The 26,287-nt window shown below is 37.8% G+C and overlaps 1 protein-coding gene across 7 annotated transcripts in view; it reads left to right on the top strand.

The window, feature by feature from the left end:
- The window catches only part of DMD (dystrophin), a 2,687,035-nt gene that overhangs the window by 1,263,634 nt on the left and 1,397,114 nt on the right, over positions 1-26,287 (top strand). For all 7 annotated transcript variants that reach the window (XM_070291485.1, XM_070291489.1, XM_070291490.1 and 4 more), the window contains exon 29: positions 1,299-1,448. In XM_070291485.1, the coding sequence (XP_070147586.1) occupies positions 1,299-1,448 (150 nt within the window). The remainder of the gene's footprint in view (positions 1-1,298; positions 1,449-26,287) is intronic.

The raw sequence follows: 26,287 nt of genomic DNA, 5'->3' as shown, positions 1-26,287 counted from the left end.
AATGCACAATTTTGCTCCATTGGAATAGAGCTAAACAGGATGATAATGTAAAACATTTCCAGCTTAACAACTACCATCACTGAATTGGAGCATATTTTTACATTATTTAAAAATCATAAATTTATAACTTTCAGAATGTTTCAAGGTATGAAATAGGTATGCTTTGTTATTGGAAATATATCTTTAAAATGTTCATACCTTTTAGTTATATATAGAATGTTAGTACATTTTCAGATTTTCCTTTGGAGATCTTTAAGAAGTAAAATTTAAAGGAGTTTGCATGTATAAGCTTTGACTTATGTGAATTTCTGACAGTCATTCATGTCCTATCCATTTTATTGTGCTTTTGGATAATCCTTTAAATGTAATGAATATGTAGTTTTAGTCTGTTAATACATACTGTGTATAGAGTCATTTGTAGTGCAGCCCCTTTGTAAACCCGCTAAAACAAGGTACAGAAATAAAATGTTAAGAAAATGTAAAAAGTTTTTGACTGAATAGAATTGGAATCCTATACATTGCAGCATAAACCTGGGCATGATTATATCCAACTTCATTTTCTCAAGAGAATTATAAAACTTTGAGGTATCAAAAAATAACGAGACAGGACCAGGTCTCAAACACTACAGACAGACTTTGTCCCTGTCTTATTCAGAGATGTTCAATGACCAAACATTGATTGTGAAGCATCTTCCAAAAGAGATGAGACAAAATTGCAAACTTACACATTAGTAAAAGAATCACGGCCAGAACAAAGGATGTGATCATGCACTTATCATACTAAATCAACAGATAGAAGCACCTCATCCTTGTTCTTATTGCCTCCCAGTCCAAAGATGGCTACTTTACCTCTAAGCCATGTATGTGGAAAAGTGTGAAGGGCAAAGGGATTTATTCAAAAGATATTGTGACTTTTTTTAATGTGGGAAGGGAAATTCTGCTCTTGAATGTCTATATTGTCGGAATCATGTCACTTGGCTGTCACTGTGAGAGAAGTTGGGAAATTGAGTGTCTTATCCTCCAGGTTTTAGAGTAGAGTTTCAGAGAAGCAGGTGGCCATGAATCACTTCTTATGTACCCTATTCCATAGTTCTGCCACAAGCCCTTGAAAATTCACACGGAGCAGCATCATAGCTTTAAAGTAACAATGATCTTTCAGGTTTGTTATCCCAGTTGAATATTGGTTTAGGTTGCTTACAACTTAATTATATGCAAATCAGAAGATACTGAGCATTTTGGATTAATTCAGTGAATTTAGAAAAAGAAGAGATGTAGTAATTATTGCAAATTTATTTCAGTCGCTTGAAAATTTGATGCAACATTCAGAGGATAACCCGAATCAGATTCGCATATTGGCACAGACCCTAACAGATGGCGGAGTCATGGATGAACTGATCAATGAAGAACTCGAGACATTTAATTCTCGTTGGAGAGAACTACATGAAGAGGTATGGCAGGTGAAGTGAAAAAAAAAAAATCTCAAAATTAATTTGCATAAATGTCTAGCAAATACCTTCATGCATCTTAGGCAAAATGAGGAATACTTTAAATATTAGTTCAGCTTCCTGGTTGTAGAAACTTTTAAGTGCTAGACATGGCTGAAATAGTTACACGTGTGTTATATCAATTTATCTTACAAAACCTTTATAAACTATGGATTTTAATAGGAATCTTGAAAGAGACCAAGTATAGTAACATGCTCAGATCTTCAAATGAGTAAATAGTTAATCTGGTGTTCAAAATCATGTCTTATCCGACCACAGTTCTTTTTCCCTCTGCAAGATTAACCAATGTGTATAGGCATCGTCACACATCTGTTTCTCTCTCGCTCTTCAAACATGTGCACACATGGTTGTTATGTCCATATGTAATCTGTTAATAATACAGGTGATTTTATTAGTCCCCAAGATATGGGACATTGTTTATTCCCAAATAATATGAGTTTTTATTTATATATAACAGAGGGCTTTTCATATTTAAAATTAATGCACATGGTATGAGTTTTTCCAAGTCAAAATTGAAAAAATAATAACATATTTCTCTGAATTAAACAATGTTTTGCATACACTCTCCTAAACCAGGAATGGATTATTTGTCAAGAAGGAAAAAACACCTCATAATGCGGTTTAGTTTCATATCCAATTGCTAAGTGCATTTATAATATGTGAGATGCTGTTTGAAGATTTGATAATAAGAGAAAGTTCCTCTGTTTCACTACTTATAGACATTGATTAATTAAGCAAAAGTATATTGATTTTTTAGTGTGTTCTAAGATATAAAAATAAAACATCCTTATAGGATGCAAAATGTTGCATAAAAAGTGATTACAGAGGATTAGAGGACATAGAAAAGGACACAGATATATGTGGGTCAGCATTGGAAGGTATTGGGGGTAGCTTTCCTAGAGAAGATTGGTTGTAAACTACATTTTTTAATTAGAATAGGAGACAGCCAAATAGGCAGTTGTAGGAGGGCAATTACAGACAGGTGGCCACGAGCACATACAGAAAACTGGAAATATTTGGTTGTACTAGAACACACAGTGCAAATGGGGGTGTGGCTGAAAGTGAGCCTGAATAAGCAGGCATCAGTGAAGTTGCTCAGGGAGCTCTGTGCTTCACAAAAAGTCTGGTCTACAACCAGGCACTTAACCATGCATGGAGGGAACCACTGAAGGGTTTAATATATGAGAGGGAAGGAGAAGAGAGGTGCCATCCTCATATTACATAACTTCTGCAAAGCCTATGGAGAGTGGAGTGGAGGTTAAGAGATAGGGAGACTGTAGGTAGAGAGACCAAGTAAGAAGTGGTATTTTAGCTCAGTTGAAGGCAAGGCTGATGGTGACAGGTAGAAAGAAAATGCAAAATCCAGGAAAGTATCTAGGTTTCTTCTGATTTAGGTGATGGGTTATCTGGTGTTTTTCAGAAAGAACTTTGAGAAAGTAAGGAAAAAAAACTAGTTTGAAGGTAAAAGATCATATGTCATTTTTTTGCCCCCATTGAGCCAAGTATGCATGCTTCAGTTTGATAGTAACAAGAAGCAAACCCTGAGTTGAGACCTTAGGTGCTGGCAGTTTATTTGGGAGGTGATACCAAGAAAGGCAAGTGAGCACATGGGGAGAATGGAGAATGAAAGTTTAGAAGGCTGATATAGGATGCTTTTATGAGTGAGTTTCCACTGTGAGTTACTGGGCTCAGTCCCACTGGGAGCTTTAAAGAAATCATGTAGCAAACCAGTGTCACAGAGCACACTTAGAATTGTCCCACTGGGCTAATGGAGACTGGAACATTTATTCACCCATTTTCCTCCCTTTGTGTTGGAGGGTTGCCCTTGGGTGCATAAAATCCCAGTACTTCTGGGCTGCCTAGAGCCATAAAATTGAGAAATACGGGAGTTTAAGGTGGGAATCTAGCAGTGTGTGCATGTACTGGTCACCAAATCTTCAGGTGAACTCACAGATCTGAGCTTAGCATGTTATATGGCAGAACAGCAACAAAATCTGTTGCAGTACTTATGGAGTACCCAGGTGGGGATTTTCCCTAATCCATAAAAGAGAGATGCACAGTACTGAAGTTAAAGAGAGTGATTTAAACAAGTTACAAAGATAGGGAATTTTTCAGGCTACATACTGATTAAAACTATAGAGTTCAGGAGATCACCCCAGAAAAGCCAAGATTAAAAAAAAAAAAAACAACATAGAATTTTGGAGTTACATCCCACATCAAATTTTCAGCTGAGGAAACAGTGTTTACAGAGGAAAAAAAAAATGATCAAAGAGTTAAGAGGAGACACAAGTTAAAACCAGGGTGTCTCATGTGTTTGTCAGCCATTTGTATGTCTTCTTTGGAGAAATGTCTATTTAGGTCCCACTTTTTGATTGGATAGTTTGTTTTCTGGTATTGAGCTTCATGAGATGTCTGTATGTTTTAGAGATTAATCTTTTGTCATTTGTTTCCTTTTCCAATGTTTTCTCCCATTCTGAGGGTTGTCTTTTTGTCTTGTTTATGGTTTCCTTTGATGTCCCATAGCTTTTAAATTTAATTGGGTTTCGTTTGTTAATATTTGTTTTATTTTCATTACTCTAGGGATAGCTCAAAAAGATTCTAGTGCAATTTATGTCAAAGTGTTTACCTGTGTTTTCCTTTAAGCATTTTATAATGTCTGGCCTTACATTCAGGTCTTTAATCCATTTTGAGTTAATTTTTGTGTATGGTATTAGGGAGTATTCTCTGAATCTTTAAAAGCCGTAATTTTCCTTTTTTTTTTTTTTTGGCTAAAGAAAGGCAGTTTTTTTTTTTTTCCTGTTAATAAACAAAGTGCTCTTTCATTTGAAGATGAGCCTTAGCCTATTTTCTTCTCAATTAAAATGCCTATGTCAGAGTTTTGTGGGTTTTTTTTATTGCCTACCTAATGTTTCTTAGAACTGCAATTATGCAGAGCAAAGGTAATATTCAGTTGCCTGTTAAATCAATCAAACAGCCAGAGTTTTTATTGCCTATGAATATTTAAAAGAGATATGCTAGATTCTATTCCTAATTTCGGAGTGTGACTTTGCATTCAAATAAGTAATAAATTATCCCCATTCCTTGAAAAGGCATCTTTCACTCTTCATAATCATATGGCACTACATTTTCAACTCACAGTAATGATTTAAGAAATGGTTAGCAAACCAGGAGACACTTCCAAAAATGGTACCAAGTAATCCAATTTTTCCCATTTATTACAGAGTAACAAAGCTACAGAAGGGACTTCCCTTGTAGCTCAGTTAGTAAAGAATCTGCCTGCAATGCAGGAGAGATCCGGATTTGATTCTTGGGTCGAAAAGATCCTCTGGAGTAGGAAATGGCAACCCACTCCAGTATTCTTGCCTGGAGCATCCCATGGACAGATGAACCTGGCAGGCTACAGCCCATGGGGTCACAAGAGTTGGACATGACTTAGCAACTAAACCACCACCACCAAGCTACAGATGTGTTATCAATATAGCAAAATGTATTGTATGATAATAGCAGTAGTAGTAGAATTGTTACAAAGGCTCAGGCACTGCTCTAAATGTCTGACATGCATTTTCTCACGTGTTATCTCAATAACCTATATTATAAAGTCTTCTATATTTACATTTTATAGAAATGGAAAGGGTATCAAAGACTACAGCACTATTATGCTTAGACCCAACTCTTTACTCTTAGAACCCAGACACATGACTGGTTGACCATACTAACTTCAATCTCAGTGAACTTTTCCTTATATTAAAAATAAAAGCTGCTTGGTAAGAAGTAAATATTGCAAATAACTGGTTTTCTAATTTCTTAGGAAATCATACATTATGAGTTTAAAAATATTAAGGATGATTAATTTAAAATATTTGAGTATGAAATATTAAAAGCAAACATATTCAGAAGTCCAAAGCCTTTACCAGTTCTCTTGATTAGTGATTATTTCATCTTTCTTATATATTGTTAATATCTCCATTTCTAATCTTCTTAAAGTCATCTATAAGTTTTTCACCTATCATTAAATAGCAGACACTAAAAGAGAAGAAGCAAAATCTCAATTGGTTGTTTCTGCTTTAGTAGTAATGCTGAAGATAGGCAGCATGAGGGTCTCATTAATTGCTCCAGTAATTATGACTTTGAATTGGTCATTCAGTGTCGCATCTTCCTTAGCAGAGGTAGAGAAGAATAGACAAATACTGATTGAAGGAAAACTATGAAGTAACCCAGGGGAGTAAGTGACTCTATATTAGTCATGAGGTCAAAACTATTATTGGAAAGCCATTTGTCTAATAGAAGAATGTGCTTTATGATTTTGTCAATATGTTTACTTCTTAGAAAATATCAATGTATAATAATATAAGTAGTAAAAGTCATCATTTATTGAGGGCACATTTATGTCAGTCCTTGTGGTGTGCAGTTATGAATGGTATTAAACTTAATCCCCACATTATTTTTATGAGGTAGATTTGATTAACTCCACATGCATTGAGACAAGACTGACTTTCATTCCCAAGGATAAGACAGATTCAGTTTTCTAAAATGCCCTGTGCAAAACATCAAGATGCTGGGAAATTTCAAATAACTATACTTTTAAATGTGTTCTCTCTTGATGGGAAGTATAAGCAAACCTTTAAAGGCCAGGATGACCCAGAGAGATGTTATGGGGAGGGAGGTGGGAGGGGGTTTCATATTTGGGAACGCATGTATACCTGTGGTGGATTCATGTCAATGTATGGCAAAACCAATACAGTACTGTAAAGTAAAATAAAGTAAAAAAAAAAATACATAAATTTTAAAAAGTAAAAATTCAATAAATAAATAAATAAATAAAGGCCAGGTTGAAAAAAATAACATCAGATGAAACTAGTCCTGCTAGTACAACTATGAGCACTGACCCTTGCATTGCCTCAGAGCTGAAAGCTAAAACTAGACACCCAGATTTTGGTCAAAAGTTAAGCCATCTGATGCAGTAGAAATCAGAGCCTCAGGCTCAAGCACATGGAGGGAAGGTGAACAGAGATTCTATGTAAAACTAAGGTTATATCTTCAGTAAAATGAGGGATAGTAGCATTCTGTCTGCAAAAGGACCCAATATAAAAATATGTCTGTTTCTCCCCCTACACTAAGTATAAAATTAACAGTAAGAATAATTATAATCATCTCATCTGCAAATGTGTAACCATAGTCCTGTTCTTGTGAGGATCACTTATTTGAATGTTTACTACCAGTAACGGTCAACATATATCCAAGCAATATATATCCAAGCAAGAGATATAGTTAAAGTTCCTGCAGGTTTGGACCTAACAGAAGCAGAAGATATTAAGAAGAGGTAGCAAGAATACATGGAAGAACTATACAAAAATGATCTTGATAACCATGATGCTGTGATGGAGTGTGAAGTCAAGTGGGCCTTAGGAAACATCACTATGAACAAAGCTAGTGGAAATGATAGAATTCCAGCTGAGCTATTTCAAATCCTGAAAGATGATGCTGTGAAAGTGCTGCACTCAATATGCCAGCAAATTTGGAAAACTCAGCAGTGGCCACAGGACTGGAAAAGGTCAGTTTTCATTCCAATCCCAAAGAAAGGCAATGCCAAAGAATGTTCAAACTACTGCACAATTGCATTCATCTTGCATGCTAGCAAAGTAATGCTCAAAATTCTCCAAGCTAGGCTTCAACCGTACATGAACTGAGAACTTCCAATGTTCAAGCTGGATTTAGAAAAGGCAGAGGTATCAGAGATCAAATTGCTAACATCGGTTGGATCATTGAAAAAGCAAGAGAATTCCAGAAAAATATCTATTTCTGCTTTATTGACTACCCGAAAGCCTTTGACTATGTGGAACATAGCAAACTGTGGAAAATTCTTCAAGTGATGGGAATACCAGACCATCTTACCCATCTCCTGAGAAATTTGTATGCTGGTCAAGGAGCAACAGTTAGAACTGAACATGGAACAATGGACTGCTTTCAAATTGGGAAAGCAGTACGTTCAGGCTATATATTGTTACCCTGCTTATTTAACTTGTATGCAGAGTACATCATGTGAAATGCTGGGCTGGATGAAGCACAAGCTGGAATAAAGATTGCCAGGAGAAATATCAGTAACCTCAGATACACAGATGACACCACCCTTATGGCAGAAAGTGAAGAAAACTAAAGAGCCTCTTAACGAAAATGAAAGAGGAAAGTGGAAAAGCTGGCCTAAAAGTCAATATTCAAAAAACTAAGATTTTGGCATCCGGTCCCATCAATTCATGGCAAATAGATGGGGAAACAATGGAAGCAGTGACAGACTTTATTTTCTTGGGCCCCAAAATCACTGCAGATTGTGACTGCAGCCATGAAATTAAAAGACATTTGCTCCTTGGAAGGAAAGTTATGACAAGCCTCAACAGCATATTAAAAAACAGAGACATTACTTTGCCAACAAAGGTCTGTCTAGTCAAAGCTATGGTTTTTCCAGTAGTCCTATATGGATGTGAGAGTTAGACTATAAAGAAAGCTGAGTGCAGAACTGATGCTTTTGAACTGTGGTGTTGAAGACTCTTGAAAGTCTCTTTGACTGCAAGGAGATTAAAGCAATCTATCCTAAAGGAAATCAGTGCTGCATATTCATTGGAAGGACTGATGCTGAGGCTGAAGCTCCAATAGTTTGGCTACCTAATGCGAAGAACTGACTCATTTGAAAAGACCCTGATACTGGGAAAGACTGAAGGCAGGAGGAGAAGGGGATGACAGAGGATGAGATGGTTGGATGTCATCACCGACTCAATGGACATGAGTTTGAGCAAGCTCTGGGAGTTGCTGGTGGACAGGGAAACCTAGTGTGCTGCAGTCCATGGGGTCGCAAAGAGTCAGACACGACTGAGGGAGTGAACTGACTGGGTTGCAGGTTGGCAGCACCCTTGCACTCAGTTCAGTCTTTCAGTCACGCCCGACTCTGCGACCCTCACACTAGTGAGAGGCAAATGAAAATTCTTAGAAAGAAATGTGCCTTAGTAGTCTCACATATGGAATGTTGTGAAATTTGAGCTCACAATGAGCTCCAAGCACAAGAAAACAAGCCACCATGAAGCAAAATAATCACAGCACAACACAGAGTGAATTTAGGCTACCTCCTATACAATTTCAGGTATTAGAATTGCCAAATATTTAGTACAAAATAAGTAGGTGGAATATTAAATAAATAAATGATAGAATTGAATGAAGAAATAAGACACTAAATGTTGATATGAAAGATTTTGAAAAAGATAAAAATATGTCCTAAAATTAAAATTATCTGTCTTGAAATTGGAAAAATAATGGCTGTGTTTAATATGTGAAACAGTTGGAAAAAATGAGTTATGAAGAATTTGAAACATAGAGAATATGGTACCAAAACCTAAAGAGGTAGACAGTATGAACAGGAAGGCAAAATATGTATTGGGAAAATGTGATGAATGTCTAACTTTTGTCTAATGGGAAACTGAAGACAAGAATAAAGAAAATGGATTGGCAGGCATAGGTGAAGGATCCTGAAGAATAGGGCTTCCCTCACTTGTGGTGAGGAACCCACCTGCCAATGCAGGAGATGTAAGAGACATGAGTTCGATCCCTGGGTCGGGAAGATCCCTTGGAGAAGGGAATGGCAACCCACTCCAGTATTCTTGCCTGGAGAATCCTATGGACAGAGGAGCTGGCAGGCTACCGTCCATAGGGTCACAAAGAGTCAGACCTGACTGAAATGATTTAGCATGCACACACGCAGTGAAAAATGATTTCCAGAGCCAAGCTGCTTAACCAGGAACCACAGTATGTAACAGGCAGCATAAATAAATAGAAATGCACTCTTAGACATTTCACAGTCAAACTGTAAAATTCCAAAGACAAATTCACATTAGCAACCAGCGAGGAAAGACAGATCATCTTTGAAGGAATTAAACTTAGACTGGCATTGGACTTTTCAGCTACAACAAAAGAATCAGAAAAATTTTGGAAAAAAATTTTTTTCAAGGTATTGAGAAGAAAGCATTGCTCTCATTCCGGAATTCTGAACCAACCACAATGGCAAGGGCAAATTAGACATTTTCAGAGAAACAGAAATTGAGATTTTACCTCAGCAGAGCCTTGCTAAAGCAAAGAAGTTCCAAAAGGAAGATCCTAGATGCTCTGATAAGAAGAGACATGAAAGAGATGATTCTCTCATTCTGAGCACACAGCAAGAAGGAGGCTATATGTAAGCCAGAAAGAGGGCCCACACCAGACACTGAATCTGCCAATACCTGCATCGTGGACTTCTCAGCCTCTGGGACAGTGAGAAATAAATGTATGCCATTTGAGCTACCTAATCTATGGTATTTTGTTATAGAAGCCTAAGCCGATTAAGACAGGCTGAAACATAGAAGACAAGAAAATATTTTTGACAAAAATGTTATAAGAAAGAAAGATGTACAGATGGCCAAGAGGCACATGAATAAAATGCTCAATTGTTAATCATCAGAGAAATGCAAATCAAAAGCACAGTGAAATATTGTCTCACTCCTGTCAAAATAGCTGACATAAAAATGTATACGAATAACAAACGTTGTTGAGGATGTGGAGAAAGGGGGACCCTGATACACCAGAGGAGCTTCCCTGGTGGCTCAGTGGTAAGGATCTGCCTGCCAGTGCAGCAGAAGTGGATTTGATCCCTGAGTCGGCAAGATCCCCTGAGGAGGTAGTGGCTCCCCACTCCTCTATTCTTGCCTGGAAAACCCCATGGGCAAAGGAGGTTGGTAGGCTATAGTCCCTGGGGTCACAAGTGTCGGACATGACTTAGCAACTAAACAACAACAGTACACTGTAGATGGATTTGTAAATTGATATAGTCACTATGTAAAGCAGTATGAGATTCCTAAAAAGAAAAACAAAACAAAACTACTATATGATCTGGCAATTCCAATGCTGGGTCTACATCTGAAGAAAAACAAAAAAATATAAACAAAAATTATAAACTTGAAAAGATACATGCACCCCAGTCTTCATTAGCATTTTTTACAGTAACCGAGATTTGGATGCAACCTGAGTGTCCATCAACAGATGAATGGATGCAAATGGTGTGGCATACACATACACGATGGAATATTACTCAGCCAAAAAAAATGAATGGAATTCTTCCATTTGCACCCATGTGGATGGACTCAGAGTATTATGCTTAGTGAAATACCTAGGGCATAGAAAAATGAACACTCGATGTTATTGCTCATATGTGGAATCTAAAACATGAAATGAACAAATTTATATGACAACATAGAAACAGACTCACAGGTATAGGGAGAAAACTAGTATTTACCAGTGAGGAGAGGGAAGGGGGAAGGGTGATTTAAGGGTATAGATTTAAGAGATACAAGCCATTATGTATACAATAAGCAATATATAGTAGAACACAGAAAAATATAGCCATTATTTTTATAATAACTTAAATATAATATCTATAAAAATATTTAGTCACTATGTTGTATACCTGAAGCTAATATAATGTTGTCAATCAGCTATACTTCAATTTTAAAAATTGGCAAAAATGGTACTAGAAGCTAAAGTGAAAGTGAAGTCTCTCAGTCGTATCCAACTCTTTGCGACCCCATGGATTGTAGCCTATCAGGCTCTTCCATCCGTGGGATTCTCCAGGCAAGAGGACTGGGGTAGGTTGCTGTTTCCTTCTGCAGGGGATCTTCCCGACCCAGGGATCAAACTCTGGTCTCCCACATTGTAGGCAGATGCTTTTACTGCCTGCCAATCTGACTCATAAACATGTAGGAAAGAATTCTGAAACAAGTTTCGCTGAACTAAACCCAGTTGTAAAGGAAACATTTCTTAAGCTTCATGCTATCTTCCTTCTTCACTCATTCCTTTTGATACTTTCTTCAGTGTTGTGGTTTTAAATATTCTTTACATGCTAATGATTCTCAAAATGTCATCTCTAATATATACGTCTGCCCTAAACTCTGGAACTGTATATCCACCCTTCTGTTATGTCTCCATGCGGATATTTAGTGGGCAGCTCAAACTTAACATACTCAGATTCAAGCTCTTATCAGACCTACCCAACTGTTTCTCCATTCCTGTTAATGTCAACTCATTCCTTATATTTTTCAGGCCAGAAACTTAAAGTAATCTTGTGCTCTTGTCTGTCTTCACATTCTCTTTCCAGCAGATCTGAAAGGTAGTCTTAGCAGATCTAAATGTGGTCTGACAGGCAATAAGAGGTGTATAAGCCAGTCATATTTTTTCTTTTGAACTAGATTCTTTTTTAGACCTCTTTATAATTGGTGTGTCCTTAAGAAAAAAAAATGTCTTGGCTTCTGTCTATACCTAAGCTTTCATCATACAGAGATGATATTAACCTTATATTCCAAGTGATTACAGAAAGCAACTTTTTTTTTACATGCTGTCTCTTCACTTGTTTTACTGCTAAGGCATAAGTATAATTTTTAGCAGAAATATTAGACCAATGAGAATACATTTGTATATTAAATTACTGATCAGGTTTCTTTTATGTACTAAGATTTTTGATGTGTCTAATTTTAATGATAACTAGATAAAGTTACTATAGGTACAGAGTAAAATATTATAAACTTCTGGTAAAATATTACAAACTTCTGAATTTTCTTTAAAGTGATACAGAGTTAGGGAACTTAGATTCAGTCAAGTTTTAATATTCAACTTCCTCTTTGGCATATAAAATGCATAAAATAATTTTTACTTCTCTTCTCCCTAAATTGTCCGTACATGAATAGCAGAACCTGGTACTTACAAAAGTAGTCTCTACCTGCTGGATCTGTTTGTACAACTCCCATTTACTCCTTCACTTATTAATATTAGTTGCCTTGTTCGTTGCTAGAGGGGCAACTGTGAGAGATTAAACTAAAGTAAAAGAAGAAATAGGCAGCAGTAAAAGTAAAGGCCATAAAGATAAGTTATCCTTCATGTTTGGTAAGAAGAAATGGTAATCATGTGATGGAATGGAGACGGTAACTAATACAAGGATGGTAATGATTTTGCAATTTATAAATGTGTCAAATTAACATCTCATACACCTTAAACTTGCAACATGTTATATGTCAAATATATCTCAATAAAGCAGAAAACAAAGAATTAGCATGTCTTTGAAAGTGAAAAAAAAAAAAAGATGTTTGATGACAGAAAAAGAGAGAGAAGGCCAGTATCTTCAGTAATAGGAGAGAACTAATTTTACCCCTTATTGACTGTCAGGACAGTGAAGGTTTAACCTTCTTTGTCATCTGAAGAAAGATCCAATAGAAGTATGTATTTCCTGTGTGAGAGAAAGGTCTTACAGGAGAGGAGATGTAAGCACAAATGGAAGAACTTTGGACCAAAACAAACAAACAAACAAAAGAGATAATTTAAAGATAATTTCAGGTGAAGATTAGAGAGGCTGAGAAATTTTACTCATGAAAGATTCTGTACCTGAAAGTGAGCTAACTCTTTTTTAGGATGTCTTGGGTTGGTGGCATGAAAAAATTGGAGTGAAAGAATAGAGGGTCGGTACCTTTGAGACAGTGAGAATGGAAAGCATTTGGAATATTGCTTGTGTTGTAGAGATAAATTCAAAATAAGCAGAAGTGTTAGTGAAAGGTACGGTAGACTCAGTTGTTGTTGCTTAGATGCTTAGTCCTGTCTGACTCTTTGTGAACACATGGACTATAGCCCGCCAGGCTCCTCTGTCCATGGATGTTTCAGGCAAGAATACTGGAGTGGGCTGCCATTCCCTTCTCCAGGGATCTTTTTGACCCAGGGATCAAACCCGCATCTCCTCCTTAGCAGGCGGATTCTTTAACATTGAGCCATCTGAGAAGCCCCAAGGATGGTTTGTTATGGTTTAGTTGCCATTTCCTTCCCCAAGTAGACTCAGTAGTAGTCAGTAAAATGGTTTTCAATGGAAGCAGTCAGTTATGTAATTTTCTCCCATAATTTTATTATTCTCAACCATATTCATGCAGTCATGTAGACAGTCAATAGAAAAGGGACTTTGAGTTCCATTATTTTCAGTTAATGTATCCAGTATCTCCAGGATGTATTAAATTATATCCTGAAATACCTAAGAGAGTAGTTTTTGGAGTGTTCCAATTATAATCATATTTGAAAGTCATTCATTTGATATTCATTTTTGCTCCACCAGTATGTCACTGTGTCCCAGCACATCTAATTTAAATTTCATGCTTTTTTAAAAAATGTATTTCTTGGACTTACCCAGTTTCATTTGGATTCTTATTTCACCCTTATAGCTATGGACATTTTCCCCAAATTATTGTAGTCAGGATCAGCTACCTAATTTTGAGGGTCAGTACAGGAGGAAATGCAGGCTCCTTGTTCAAAAATTAAGACTTTAAAGAGAGTGACAGAAGAGCATGAAACCAAGCTTGAGTCCTTATAAGCATGGAGTACAACACGACTGCACAGGCTGCCAGCCCATGGTCCCAGCCCCAACTGTCATTTTATATATTTGGCTAATTTTACACCTAAATTACTTTTGAATTTATGCAGGGGTTACAGAACTTAGGCTCATTTCTACAGAACATTATCATTTAAGAAGATTTCAGTGAAGATGATCAACAAATGATAACTGCTTTAGTATTGGGAAAAGTAGAATTTTAATCTAATTTTTGAGTGTTAGCAGTGGATATAATTTTTAGTATTACATTTTTCACCTTTTAAATTTTATGCTTTCTATCCTTACTTTGGAAGAAAGGATATTGGGCATCTTGAATTTTGACTTTCCTGGATTAACTGCTGTGTGTTGAAACTATTATCTTTATATAAAAAAGTGCACCGCAAGCAGATGGTTATGCCAAGTATCTGTGTTCAAGGTGACTTTAATTTTGAGCTGAGTGGTAGACTATACAACTTGCTCTCATAATAATTTTAATTGAATGATTGGATAAGAGTGATTACATTTCAAAGAAAAAAAACTGGCCTGTGTAACATTTACACACAGATAATAAACCCAATAACCCAGCTTTCTTTAAGAAAACTAGACAAGATAGTATGTTTCATTTATATTTTTTTAAATTAGAAAATAATTTTTCTCTTCTATCTGCTGTACCTTCTTTTGTAACATAAGAAACATATTTATATTTGTCTCTGCCCAGACTCTTGGCACATCGCTCCTAAAATCCTTGTAAATAGGGATAGCAGCAGCATCCTTTGTTCTGATATTTAATCTTTGACCTCAGTTCCTGACACAGAGCTCACAGGACCTTTGTAATTTCCTAATTGATAGGAGCATCTGACACTAAACTCCTTGGAATTTGCTGGGTAATAGGAATATCTTTTCTTCTAATGAGGTTCTTGGTGGGCTCCTGAATGGGGGCTGGTCACTAGAGAGACCAAACCAAGATTAGAAGCTTGGATATTTTGGCTGCCATAGCCCCCATTCTCTGGAGAGTGGTGAGGGACTGGAAATGGAGTTGATAATTGATCACACATATGGGATAATACCTCCATTAAAAATTGTAATAATGTGGATTTCAGAAAGCTTCCAGGTTGGTGAACACATTAACACCGCAAGGGTGACATCCTCTGCCTCCACAGGGGCAGAAGCTTCTGTGCTGGGGACCCTTCCAGTCATCGCAGATACAGCTCTTCAGATGGCTGTTAATTTGAATCCTGTTTTTCTTCTAGCTTTGCATGCATGCTAAGTCACTTCAGTTGTGGCCGACTCTTTGCAACCTTATGGACTGTAGCCTACCAGGCTCCTCTGTCCAAGGGATTCTCCAGGAAAGAAGACTGGAGTGGGTTGCCATTTCCTTTTCCAGGGGATCTTCCTGACCCAGGGATTGGACCTGCATCTCTATATTGGCAAACGGGTTCTTAACCACCTTTGAGATGTAATTGACCCAAGGTACTATGTAAGTTTAAAACACACATAGCCTAATGACTTGACCTATCTGCATCATGAAATGATAATTATAATATGTTTAGTCAACATACCATCATCTCATATAGATACAGAATTAAAGAAACCCAAAAACAATTTCCTTGTGATGAGAATTCTTAGGCTTCATTCTCTTAACAGCTTTCATATATAGCATAAAATAGTGTTGACTATATCATATTCTACATTGCATCCCTGGTACTTACTTATCATATACTTGTGAGTTTGTACCTTTTGACTTCCTTTATCCAGTTCCCCTTCCCCCCAAACCCCTACCTCTGGTAACCATAAATCTGATTTCTTTTCTTAAGAGTTTCTTTGTTTGTGAAGTAATATTGACCTACAGCACTGTGTTAATTTCTGTTACACAGCACAGTGATTGAGTATTTCTATATATTTATTTTCTTGTGTAGGGATTTTTGTAACTTTAAAAATATATTGAAGTATAATTGATTTACAAATCGTTTAATTTCTACTGTACAGCATAGTGACTCAGTTATACATTTATATGCATTATTTTCCATTATGGTTTATTACAGGATATTGAATATAGTTTCTTGTACTATACAGTAGGACCTTCTTGTTTATCCATCTTATATATAATTGTATCTGCTAATCCCAAACTCTCAATATATACATTTCAAAATGATCCCTATGATAAGTCTAATTATGATTTGTCTCCATAGTTTTTGACTATGTTCCCTACACTGTACATTTCATACCAATGATTCATTTATTTTGCAGCTGGAAGTATCTACCTATCAATCGCTCTCACATATTTCTTTCCACATCTCAATCCTCCCTTGCTGCATATATATATTTTTCTAACCTGAGAAAGATGATCATTGTTTTCCTGCCATCAGTTGTGTGAGTTAGTTTGATCCTTAAGTTTAATATTTTAAATTTCATCTTGTATTCTGAGTTTCAGTTCAGTTCGGTTCAGTCACTCAGTCGTGTCTGACTCCTTGCGACCCCATGAATCACAGCACGCCAAGCCTCCCTGTCCATCACCAACTCCCGGAGTTCACCCAAACTCATGTCCATCGAGTCGGTGATGCCATCCAGCCATCTCATCCTCTGTTATCACCTTCTCCTAATGCCTCCAACCCCTCCCAGCATCAGGGTCTTTCAAATGAGTCAACTCTTTGCATGAGGTAGCCAAAGTATTGGAGTTTCAGTTTCAGCTTCATTCCCTCCAAAGAAATCCCAGGGCTGATCTCCTTCAGAATGGACTGGTTGGATCTCCTTGCAGTCCAAGGGACTCTCAAGAGTCTTCTCCAACACCACAGTTCAAAAATATCAGTTCTTCGGCACTCAGCTTTCTTCACAGTCCAACTCTCACATCCAAACATGACCACTGGAAAAACCATAGCCTTGACTAGATGGACCTTTGTTGGCAAATTAATATCTCTGCTTTTGAATATGCTATCTAGGTTGGTCATAACTTTCCTTCCAAGGAGTCTTTGAATTTCATGGCTGCAATCACCATCTGCAGTGATTTTGGAGCCCCCAAAACAAAGTCTGACACTGTTTCCACTGTTTCCCCATCTATTCCCCATGAAGTGATGGGACCAGATGCCATGACCTTCGTTTTCTGAATGTTGAGTTTTTAGCCAACTTTTTCACTCTCTTTCACTTTCATCAAGAGGCTTTTTAGTTCCTCTTCACTTTCTGCCATGAGGGTGGTGTCATCTGCATATCTGAGGTTATTGAGATTTCTCCCAACAATCTTGATTCCAGCTTGTGCTTCTTCTAGCCCAGTATTTCTCATGATGTACTCTGCATAGAAGTTAAATAAGCAGGGTGACAGTATACAGCCTTGACGTATTCCTTTTCCTTTTGGAACCAGTCTGTTCCATGTCCAGCTCTAACTGTTGCTTCCTGACCTGCATATAGGTTTCTCAAGAGGCAGGTCAGGTGGTCTGGTATTCCCATCTCTGTCAGAATTTTCCACAGTTTATTGTGATCCACACAGTCAAAGGCTTTGGCATAGTCAGTAAAGCAGAAATAGATGTTTTTCTGGAACTCTCTTGCTTTTTCGATGATCCAGTGGATGTTGGCAATTTGATATCTGGTTCCTCTGCCTTTTCTAAAACCAGCTTGAACATCTGGAAGTTCATGGTTCACGTATTCCTGAAGCCTGGCTTGGAGAATTTTGAACATTACTTTGCTAGCGTGTGAGATGAATGCAATTGTGTGGTAGTTTGAGCATTCTTTGGCATTGCCTTTCTTTAGGATTGGAATGAAAACTGACCTTTTCCAGTCCTGTGGCCACTGCTGAGTTTTCGAAATTTGATGGCATATTGAGTGCAGCACTTTCACAGCATCATCTTTCAGGATTTGAAACAGCTCCACTGGAATTCCATCTCCTCCACTAGCTTTGTTCATAGTGATGCTTTCTAAGGCTCACTTGATTTCACATTCCAGTGATCACATCATCATGATCATCTGGGTCGCGAAGATCTTTTTTGTACAGTTCTTCTGTGTATTCTTGCCATGTCTTCTTAATATCTTCTGCTTCTGTTAGGTCCAGACCATTTCTGTCCTTTATCGAGCCCATCTTTGCATGAAATGTTCCCTTGGTATCTCTAATTTTCTTGAAGAGATCTCTAGTTTTTCTCATTCTGTTTTCCTCTCTTTCTTTTCACTGATCACTGAGGAAGGCTTTCTTATCTCTCCTTGCTATTCTTTGGAACTCTGCATTCAGATGCTTATATCTTTCCTTTTCTCCTTTGCTTTCTGCTTCTCTTCTTTTCACAGCTATTTGTAAGGCCTCCTCAGACAGCCATTTTGCTTTTTTACATTTCTTTTCCATGGGGATGGTCTTGATCCCTGTCTCCTGTACAATGGCAAGAACCTCTGTCCATAATTCATTAGGCACTCTGTCTGTCATATCTAGTCCCTTAATTCTATTTCTCACTTCCACTGTATAATCATAAGGGATTTGATTTAGGTCGTATCTGAATGGTCTAGTGGTTTTCCCTACTTTCTTCAATTTAAGTCTGAATTTTGCAATAAGGAGTTCATGATCTGAGCCACAGTCAGCTCCCGGTCTTGTTTTTGCTGACTGTATAGAGCTTCTCCATCTTTGGCTGCAAAGAATATAATCAATCTGATTTCGGCGTTGACCATCTGGTGATGTCCATTTTGAGTTTAATTACCCTCTATTTTTAGATACAAAAACTGAAATATTATATAAAGTTTGATGATAACTGTGTTTCATTCTTATTTTAATCATCAAGCATCATGGATATTTATTTTTTTATTTATAAGTAGTAATCCCATCATTGTCTTTATAATTTACCCTCTGTGTGTTTTAGTTGCTCAGTCATATCAGACTCTTTGTGACCCCATGGACTGCAGCCTGCCAGGCTCCTCTGTCCATGGCATTCTCCAGGCAAGAATGCTGGAGTGGTTGCCATTTCCTTCTCCAGGTGATCTTCCTGACCCAGGGATCAAGCCCAGATCTCCTGCATTGTAGGCAGATTCTTTACCATCTGAGCCACCAGTAAATAGTGTTTCCTGGGTCATCTGCATTGACATTTCTGAAATGTTTTTATAAGATAATCATTAAATTTTCCTTCTCTGTGTGTATACCAAATAGAGCATGTTAACATTTTTGGTCTAGACACAAAGGGTACACCAATGCACACACACACACACACACACACACACGTATAGTTGTATTATGTTTATATATTTAAACAGATTTATATTTACATTCATTTTAGTATCAAGTTGATATATATTATATATTCACACTACACAAATTATTTTTGCTTGGGGAGAGCATTAAAATCTTTATAACTGAGGGTGAATACAAATATTTATTTAGGAGTTTCTTGTCTTTACATTTCTTATAATTTAGTGGTTGAACTCCTTCCTCTAAAGCTAGAATAGCAAAAGACAAAGTTAATATATAAATGAAAAACATATGACATTAAGACCTAAAACCTAATCACTTGTAAAGATTAAATAAGTAGTATAGTTTGGTAAAGTAGCATTTTAGAAATGAATTTTTGGATAGAAGTTTTACTTTTAGTTTTGTTATCTGTGTACATTTTAATTGAAATTCTGGGATTTTTTTTTATTGTTTTAAAGTGACTTGTGTATAACTTTTACTTCTGTCCGTCATACCTTACAACTAATATTTAATTCCTATAACACAAAATATGCTTCTCAAGGTAAATATTCATCTCTCTTGTCCATCTTACTTTTCCACTGTAGATTCTTTTTAAACTGATTTTCTTGTAAAGCCACTCCATAGATTCTTAAAATTGAATGATCAAAACAGTTCTTTAATATTCAAGCAAATCTGCACTAAAATCATCCGATGCTAGTAAAAAATTGCTTTAATTTTTTAAAAGAAAGAAATGGGAGAGGGAACAGTAAAGACCTCTTTGCATTGTAATGTAGTATCTTAGAGAAGTCTATATATGGAATGATGAATCAAAATATTTGACAAATTCATGAATATGTTTTTTAAGTCATAGAATATACATATTCATTATGAAGTTTCCATTGAAAGTATCGCATAAAATTCAAGAAGTGCTTTATCGCTTTTGCCTTAACACTTTCATGTTGTTTTTTGATCTGCGTTGACATCTGGCTAATTTAATAGTACTCTGTCCATTCCTTTTCTTTGTTGTGAGCCCAATTAATTGCATTTCTCTATTATTATTTAATTCTTACTTAAGGCATCTCTTCTTTCAAATTTCACTCGTGATAATTGTTTTTAAATCTGGCTAGTCATCAAAATCACACAGATGGAAGGGTTATAGGAACTTTAGTCTATACATATTCCCTCAGACTCCCTTTGAATTTCTGATTTAGTAGAATCTGATTGAGCCTGAGAACTCTATGTTGAAAAGTTCCTCTAGGTTCTGATGATTATTCAGATTTGGAACTCTGGTCCTGACCTTTAGCTGAGCATGAATTGTTTCAAGGCAGTCCGCTTTGCTAATGGGCCCTATGTCTCAGAATCATTCCCAGTGTGGACCATTAACTTTATCCTATTCATCCACTACTCATTAGAGCTGAGTGATCTCTTTATTCCAGAGATGATACTCATTTTCATTTCCTGAACAATTAAAGCAAGCAGGGATCAAAGTGGTTCTCCTTCAAGGCCACAGTTCTCTGCTGGAGTAGAATGTGCTCTTTCTAGGAAACCATGCCAGACTTCTGACAGTTTAGAAAGTGCGTTGCTATCTTCCCCAATATGCTGTCTCTCTTCCCCTCCTAAACCACATTCTAGATAGAACAGACATTCCCTGTGGGACCAGCTTGAAAGACAGTAAGCCCTTCTGAAGGAGTTTACCAGGTGGCCCATTGGAAAAGAATCCACTTTCCAGTGCAGGAGCCACAGGAGACACAGGTTAGAGGGTTCAATCCCTGGGTCAGGAAGATCCCCTGGAGAAGGAAATGGCAACCCACTCCAGTATTCTTGCCATGGACAGAGGAGCCTGGTGGGTTACAGTCCATGAGGTCACACAGAGTCAAACACGACTGAGCACAACAGCACAAGGCCCTTCTCCACGGCTGTGGTAGCTACGTTCTGTAACTAAATTTTCAGCTATAGCTGACTTAGGAAAAATACAACAGCCCTCCAAGTGAGATCCTACCACCTGAGAGCCGGTCTCTCCTCTCTCACCCCACACAGCTTCAGCACAGTAGATTTCACCTACAGATGATGAGAAAATGCCACTGAAGGGAGGGGATAGAGGAGGAAGCTGGGAAACAGTTTGTGTCTTTTTCATCTGGCTTAATATCCCATAAGAGCACTCAGTGACAGACGACCCTGGTCTCTAACAGGGAATTGAGTGTAATAGACCACTTTGCCAGTATTTATCTCTTCCCCGTGCCCATATCAGCACACCCGAGTCTTCTTTCTCTACTCCCAGCCTACTGCTCAATAAGTTTCCAGCGTATTTGGCAGGTAAAAGCAAAAGCAGCTGTTTTCTACATCTTGTTCCTGCTGTTTAAGGTGCACGACCCAGCCAAATGAATCGTATCAGAGCCAGAGACCCCGGCAGGAGTCCCTTGCTACAAATGTGCAGCCTTTTCTATCTTATCTACTTGAAGAACAAAAGATCTGAAAGCCTCGGAGTAACCTTCCAGCACAATAGTACAACTGTTTACTGAGCTATACATGAGGTGTTTTTCAGTATTGTGTGGATAAGTAAGGTGGCAGGAAGCCATAAACACACTCTGTCTCCCCCCTCAAATTCTCTAGAACCATGGTGATCATCTGAGTTATCTGTGATCAAATTGTTCGTGATAAATATTGTTCATCTTCATGTATATGGAGAGGATGAAAAAGGATCAGTCATCACAGACATCCTATGAGACAGAGATATTTTTTAAGTTTTGTAGATGCCACATCTGGTTGGCACCAGTTGGAGTAGAATTTTAACCCCACTGGTGATTGATCTTACAGGCCAACAGGGTTGAGAGCATTTTGTCTCAAGGGAAGCTGAACACTGGCTCCTGGCTATGATGGCCCTGTGTGTGTGTGTGTGTGTGTGTGTGTGTGTGTGTGTGTGTGTGTGTGTGTGTGTGTTAGTTGCTCAGTCACATCTAACTCTTTGCAACCCCATGGACTGTAGCCCACCAGGTTCCTCTGTCCATGGAATTCTCCAGACAAGAACACTGTCATGGATTGCCATTTCTTCTCCAATGATGGCCCTGCATCACAGTAAAAGAGATCCAACAGAGATCACTAAGGTATATCAGAAAAGCACCACTTGTGGTTATTGAGGCTCTATTTGAGACTACCTGCCTGAAGGCTGAAAATTGTTTTATTCATAGCCAAGCCTTATAGCCGTCCCTAGTCACTCTGTAGACAAGACTGTGACGGACCAATTTCCCACACATCAGTTGAAGTCCCAGAGACCAGAAACACTGTGTGTAGGCTTTAGCCTGAGAGTCTGAATTCCTGAGTGGAGATTTTGACTACCTTTAAGATATCTTCCACGCTGAGGCTGCTGTCACATGACTGTGTCCAAGGGCCATCACAGCCAGTTCATTTGCAGGACAATAAAAAGTTGACACAATTCCCAGTCTATATGAAATTGGTCTCAATAGACTCTGGCTCCCTAGAGGCTTTCTCCACTGGGGTAATTACGTCTCCAGTTCAACTTGCAAGCATAACCTACAGGTTTTCTACTTGGGATGCCTTGCCTCCCTGCACCTTGTATGTGCATTACGGGAGAGTCACTGCATTTGTAGCTTTCTGGAACAGCAGCAGAAGCAGTTGCCAAAAATCAACTAAGTTGTGCAGTGGCTCCATTCCTACTTTTGTTTCTGATCTCCACTCATTGTTTTGTTCTATAACTTGATTTTACCACAAGTTTGGGATTTTTATTCTTATACACACTCTCTCTGTGTTACTTAAACTTGTGGTCTTAATCCTCACCCAACTAATCTGTAGACTCTGATTCTGTCCATTCCATATCAGGAGAAATTTTCTATGATATTTAGTTTTTTTTTTGCAATATCAATTATATTTATTAATTGCCTAAAGTTGAGAGTGATATTATAAGCATATATACAATCTAAGAGTACCGTGTCATTGGTCCAGAGAAACTTTACTGACCAGGGAGCTTCTGAAGTTATCTTGAAAAGACTGGGATTAGAAGAACTCTGTAGATGCCTGTGAGATTTACTGTATTATACTTCCATCACTTTCTTTTTGAAGCTGAAATAATACATTAGTTTGTTCCTATCAGGACAGAAGACCAATTTCATTTGTCTACCTATGAAGATGAATGGATGCAGCAAAAATCCAGAGATGTCTTTAGATATATTACTGTACAGCTCATTGACCATTCTATCAATGCTTTACTCGAAAGTCATGGCTATCTGATGTCAAGTTCCATTGATAAAGTGATTCCCAAACATTACTTTCAAGTATACTTCCCTCAGAGGTCACAGAAGAACTTAAGTGACCTGCGAAGACCTAAAACAGATGAACTTCCAGTTAACCATCACACCAATGGCTTTTAACATTTATAATCTTTTTCTGTAAAGGAAATTACAAGGAGCTAGCTCCATGCACTTGGGTTTAAGAGTTTTTCTGCCCAGTGAGTTTAAACCAAGTGAAATTAGCAAAAATAAATCAAGAAGGCCCTTGTAAATAATGTAATATTCTTTTATATTTAAAGACACTGTATACAAACACATGAGCACATCTGTGTTACTATAACCTATATGCCTATCAAACACATTAACAAATATGCCACAAGAAGCAGTTATGTCAGAACCCTTTATGAGTTACAGTGGGTTAAAGCAACAGCTTTTATTTATTTGAGCTCTCTTGTCCAAGGAACACTGTGTAGGCCCTTGTTTCCTTAGGGAAAAGTAGGACAGACTAATTTGAAAACAAGGAAAAGCAACAAAGTGAAGCCTTTGATGGTTACTGGGATTTAAGCAATTGTAAATTCTCTCCCTGCTGTAAATTGTCTTCTCCCTCTGCTTTTCTCTTTATCTCCATTTAATTCCTTTTGCAAAATACGAACTTGATTCTTCTTGAAAAATATACCTCAGCCTGCTAAAAGCAAACATAACCATCTAGGAAAGTTATATTCTACTTGTTGGGGATCAGTCATTTTTCTTCTACCATCAGTTCAGTTGCTCAATCGTGTCCTACTCTTTGTGACCCCATGGACTGCAACACGCCATGCCTCCCTGTCCATCGCCAACTCCCGGAGTTTACTCAAACTCATGTCCATTGAGTTGGTGATGCCATCCAACCATTTCATCCTCTGTCATCCCCTTCTCTTGTCTTCAATCTTTCCCAGCATGAGGGTCTTTTCAAGTGAGTCAGTTCTTCGCATCAGGTGGCCAAAATATTGGAGTTTCTGCTTCAGCATCAGTCCTTCCAATGAATATTCAGGACTGATTTCCTTTAGGATGGACTGGTTGCATCTCCTTGCAGTCCAAGGGACTCTCAAGAGTCTTCTCCAACACCACAGTTCAAAAGCACCAATTCTTCGGTGCTCAGCTTTCTTTATAGTCCAACTCTCACATCCATACATGACTACTGGAAAAACCATAGCTTTGACTAGATGGACCTTTTGAATGACAAGTAATAAAATGCTCAGCTATCCTCAATCCCAAAGAAGTCCAAGTGTACAGTAAGGTCCAGGGTATTCCTCACCTTTGAACTTCGTTAAGGATGTTCTCCCGCCAAGTGTTGCATTTGGTAGTCGCAATGGTCCACAAATGGAACATCAGTAGATGAATTCAGAGCACGTGTCATTTGCTAACTGTTGTATAAGACAAAGCTTTATATGTATTATAAGTCTTCTAATTATGCTATACCACTATACTTCTCAGTTTTTCAAATATATTTCCTAGGCCCTTCATTATTGATGTCTCCATGTCATCTGTAAACCATTTCCTGTCCTGCCCTAAGCCACATTCTCACTGTTCCTCATAGTCATCTTTTCCCTCTGCCTCTAACTCGGTTTATCAAGTGCTGAATTTATGGACGGTGTCAGTAGTTTGCTGCATAGTTTGAACCAGATAGAACACAAACATGAAATGGTTTTGCTTCAAGCAGATGGTTGATTCATTTTTCTTAGTGGCATCCTGAATAGATTCAATTGCTATTTGGTCTCTAGGATATGAAAAAATAAGATTAAATTAAGTTTAGTTCAGCTTAAAGTTTCAGTCTCATATTTAGTTTAATGTCCTGTTTGCAGTACCAGCTTAAACCATGCTGAAGTGATGTGCCCTGGCAGGGAAGAATGATCAGTTTCACCAGCTTCCCTTACCCCACCTGGGTGATATTATTCTCCATTGGCCTGAGAAGTAGGAAAGAAAGAAAGTGGGTATATATCTCCTCTTAAGTAGCATCTTATGGTGCTCATGTATTGTATGTAATAAAGACACAAACACTTGTTTTCTTTGGGGTACAAGTGGGGCCTCTTAAGAGGTCTTACAGAAGCTCTTCTGTCTTCCCATTTCTTTAACAAGGAAAAGTATGCTGTGTAAACATGTTTTTGGGCATCTCATCCTAGAGTACTCATGCTCCATACACAGCACTCCTATTAGACAGCTAAACCATAGCTGCCTCCTTCAGTTTCCACTTGACCTACAAAAATGCTTTGGCCACACCAAGCATTGGGAAGTACAAGATGCCTCCTCTCCTTACTACATCACCATTTCAGATCAGTTTTAACACTTCAGTAGTCACAGGAAGCAAACAAAAAGCGTTCAGCTACTTAAGCACAGTACAAGTTGGTAGTTAGAAGCCATCCCATCCACTTTGTACTCCTAGGCTCTATAAATGGTGGACTTGGAGCTACCCTCATTTGTTTGGGGCAGAGGGGTGAAGTACCAGTGTTTTTGTCTCCCTGAGGAGTAAACAGGAGCCATCACACTCTCCTCCTGGGCCATAGATTCAATGTGACTCTGATTCTTTCCTAAATTTTCAGACAACTTTAGAATACATGAGATTGGTGGAGTAATGAAGGAAAGGTCGATTTTTGACCTCTTTTGTGCACGCTTTTGAGGTAAATCTTATCCCCATCTCTTAGAATGAGATAAACTTAGCACTTACAGTTTTCAGTTGAAGGCGATAGCCAAAAATCTAAAATAACGGAGTCCACTGTGTTCCTGATGTAACAGTGCAGCTTCAGAAGAACTCGTAAGTTAAATCCGAGTTAGGACATGAGGAAACAGCTAATCAGAATTGCTCTCAAACCCAACAATGTAATTCAGTCAAATTGAATATTTTTTTTAATTGAAGTATAGTTGATTTACAATGTTGTGTTAGTTTCTAGTGGACAGCAAAGTGACACACACACACGTACGTATTCTTTTACATTCTGGTTTATTAAAGGATATTGAATATAGTTCCAGTAGGACC

Source organism: Ovis canadensis, chromosome X (assembly GCF_042477335.2).
Source record: "Ovis canadensis isolate MfBH-ARS-UI-01 breed Bighorn chromosome X, ARS-UI_OviCan_v2, whole genome shotgun sequence".
Taxonomy (NCBI): domain Eukaryota; kingdom Metazoa; phylum Chordata; class Mammalia; order Artiodactyla; family Bovidae; genus Ovis; species Ovis canadensis.
This window is presented reverse-complemented; position numbering and strand designations above follow the sequence as displayed.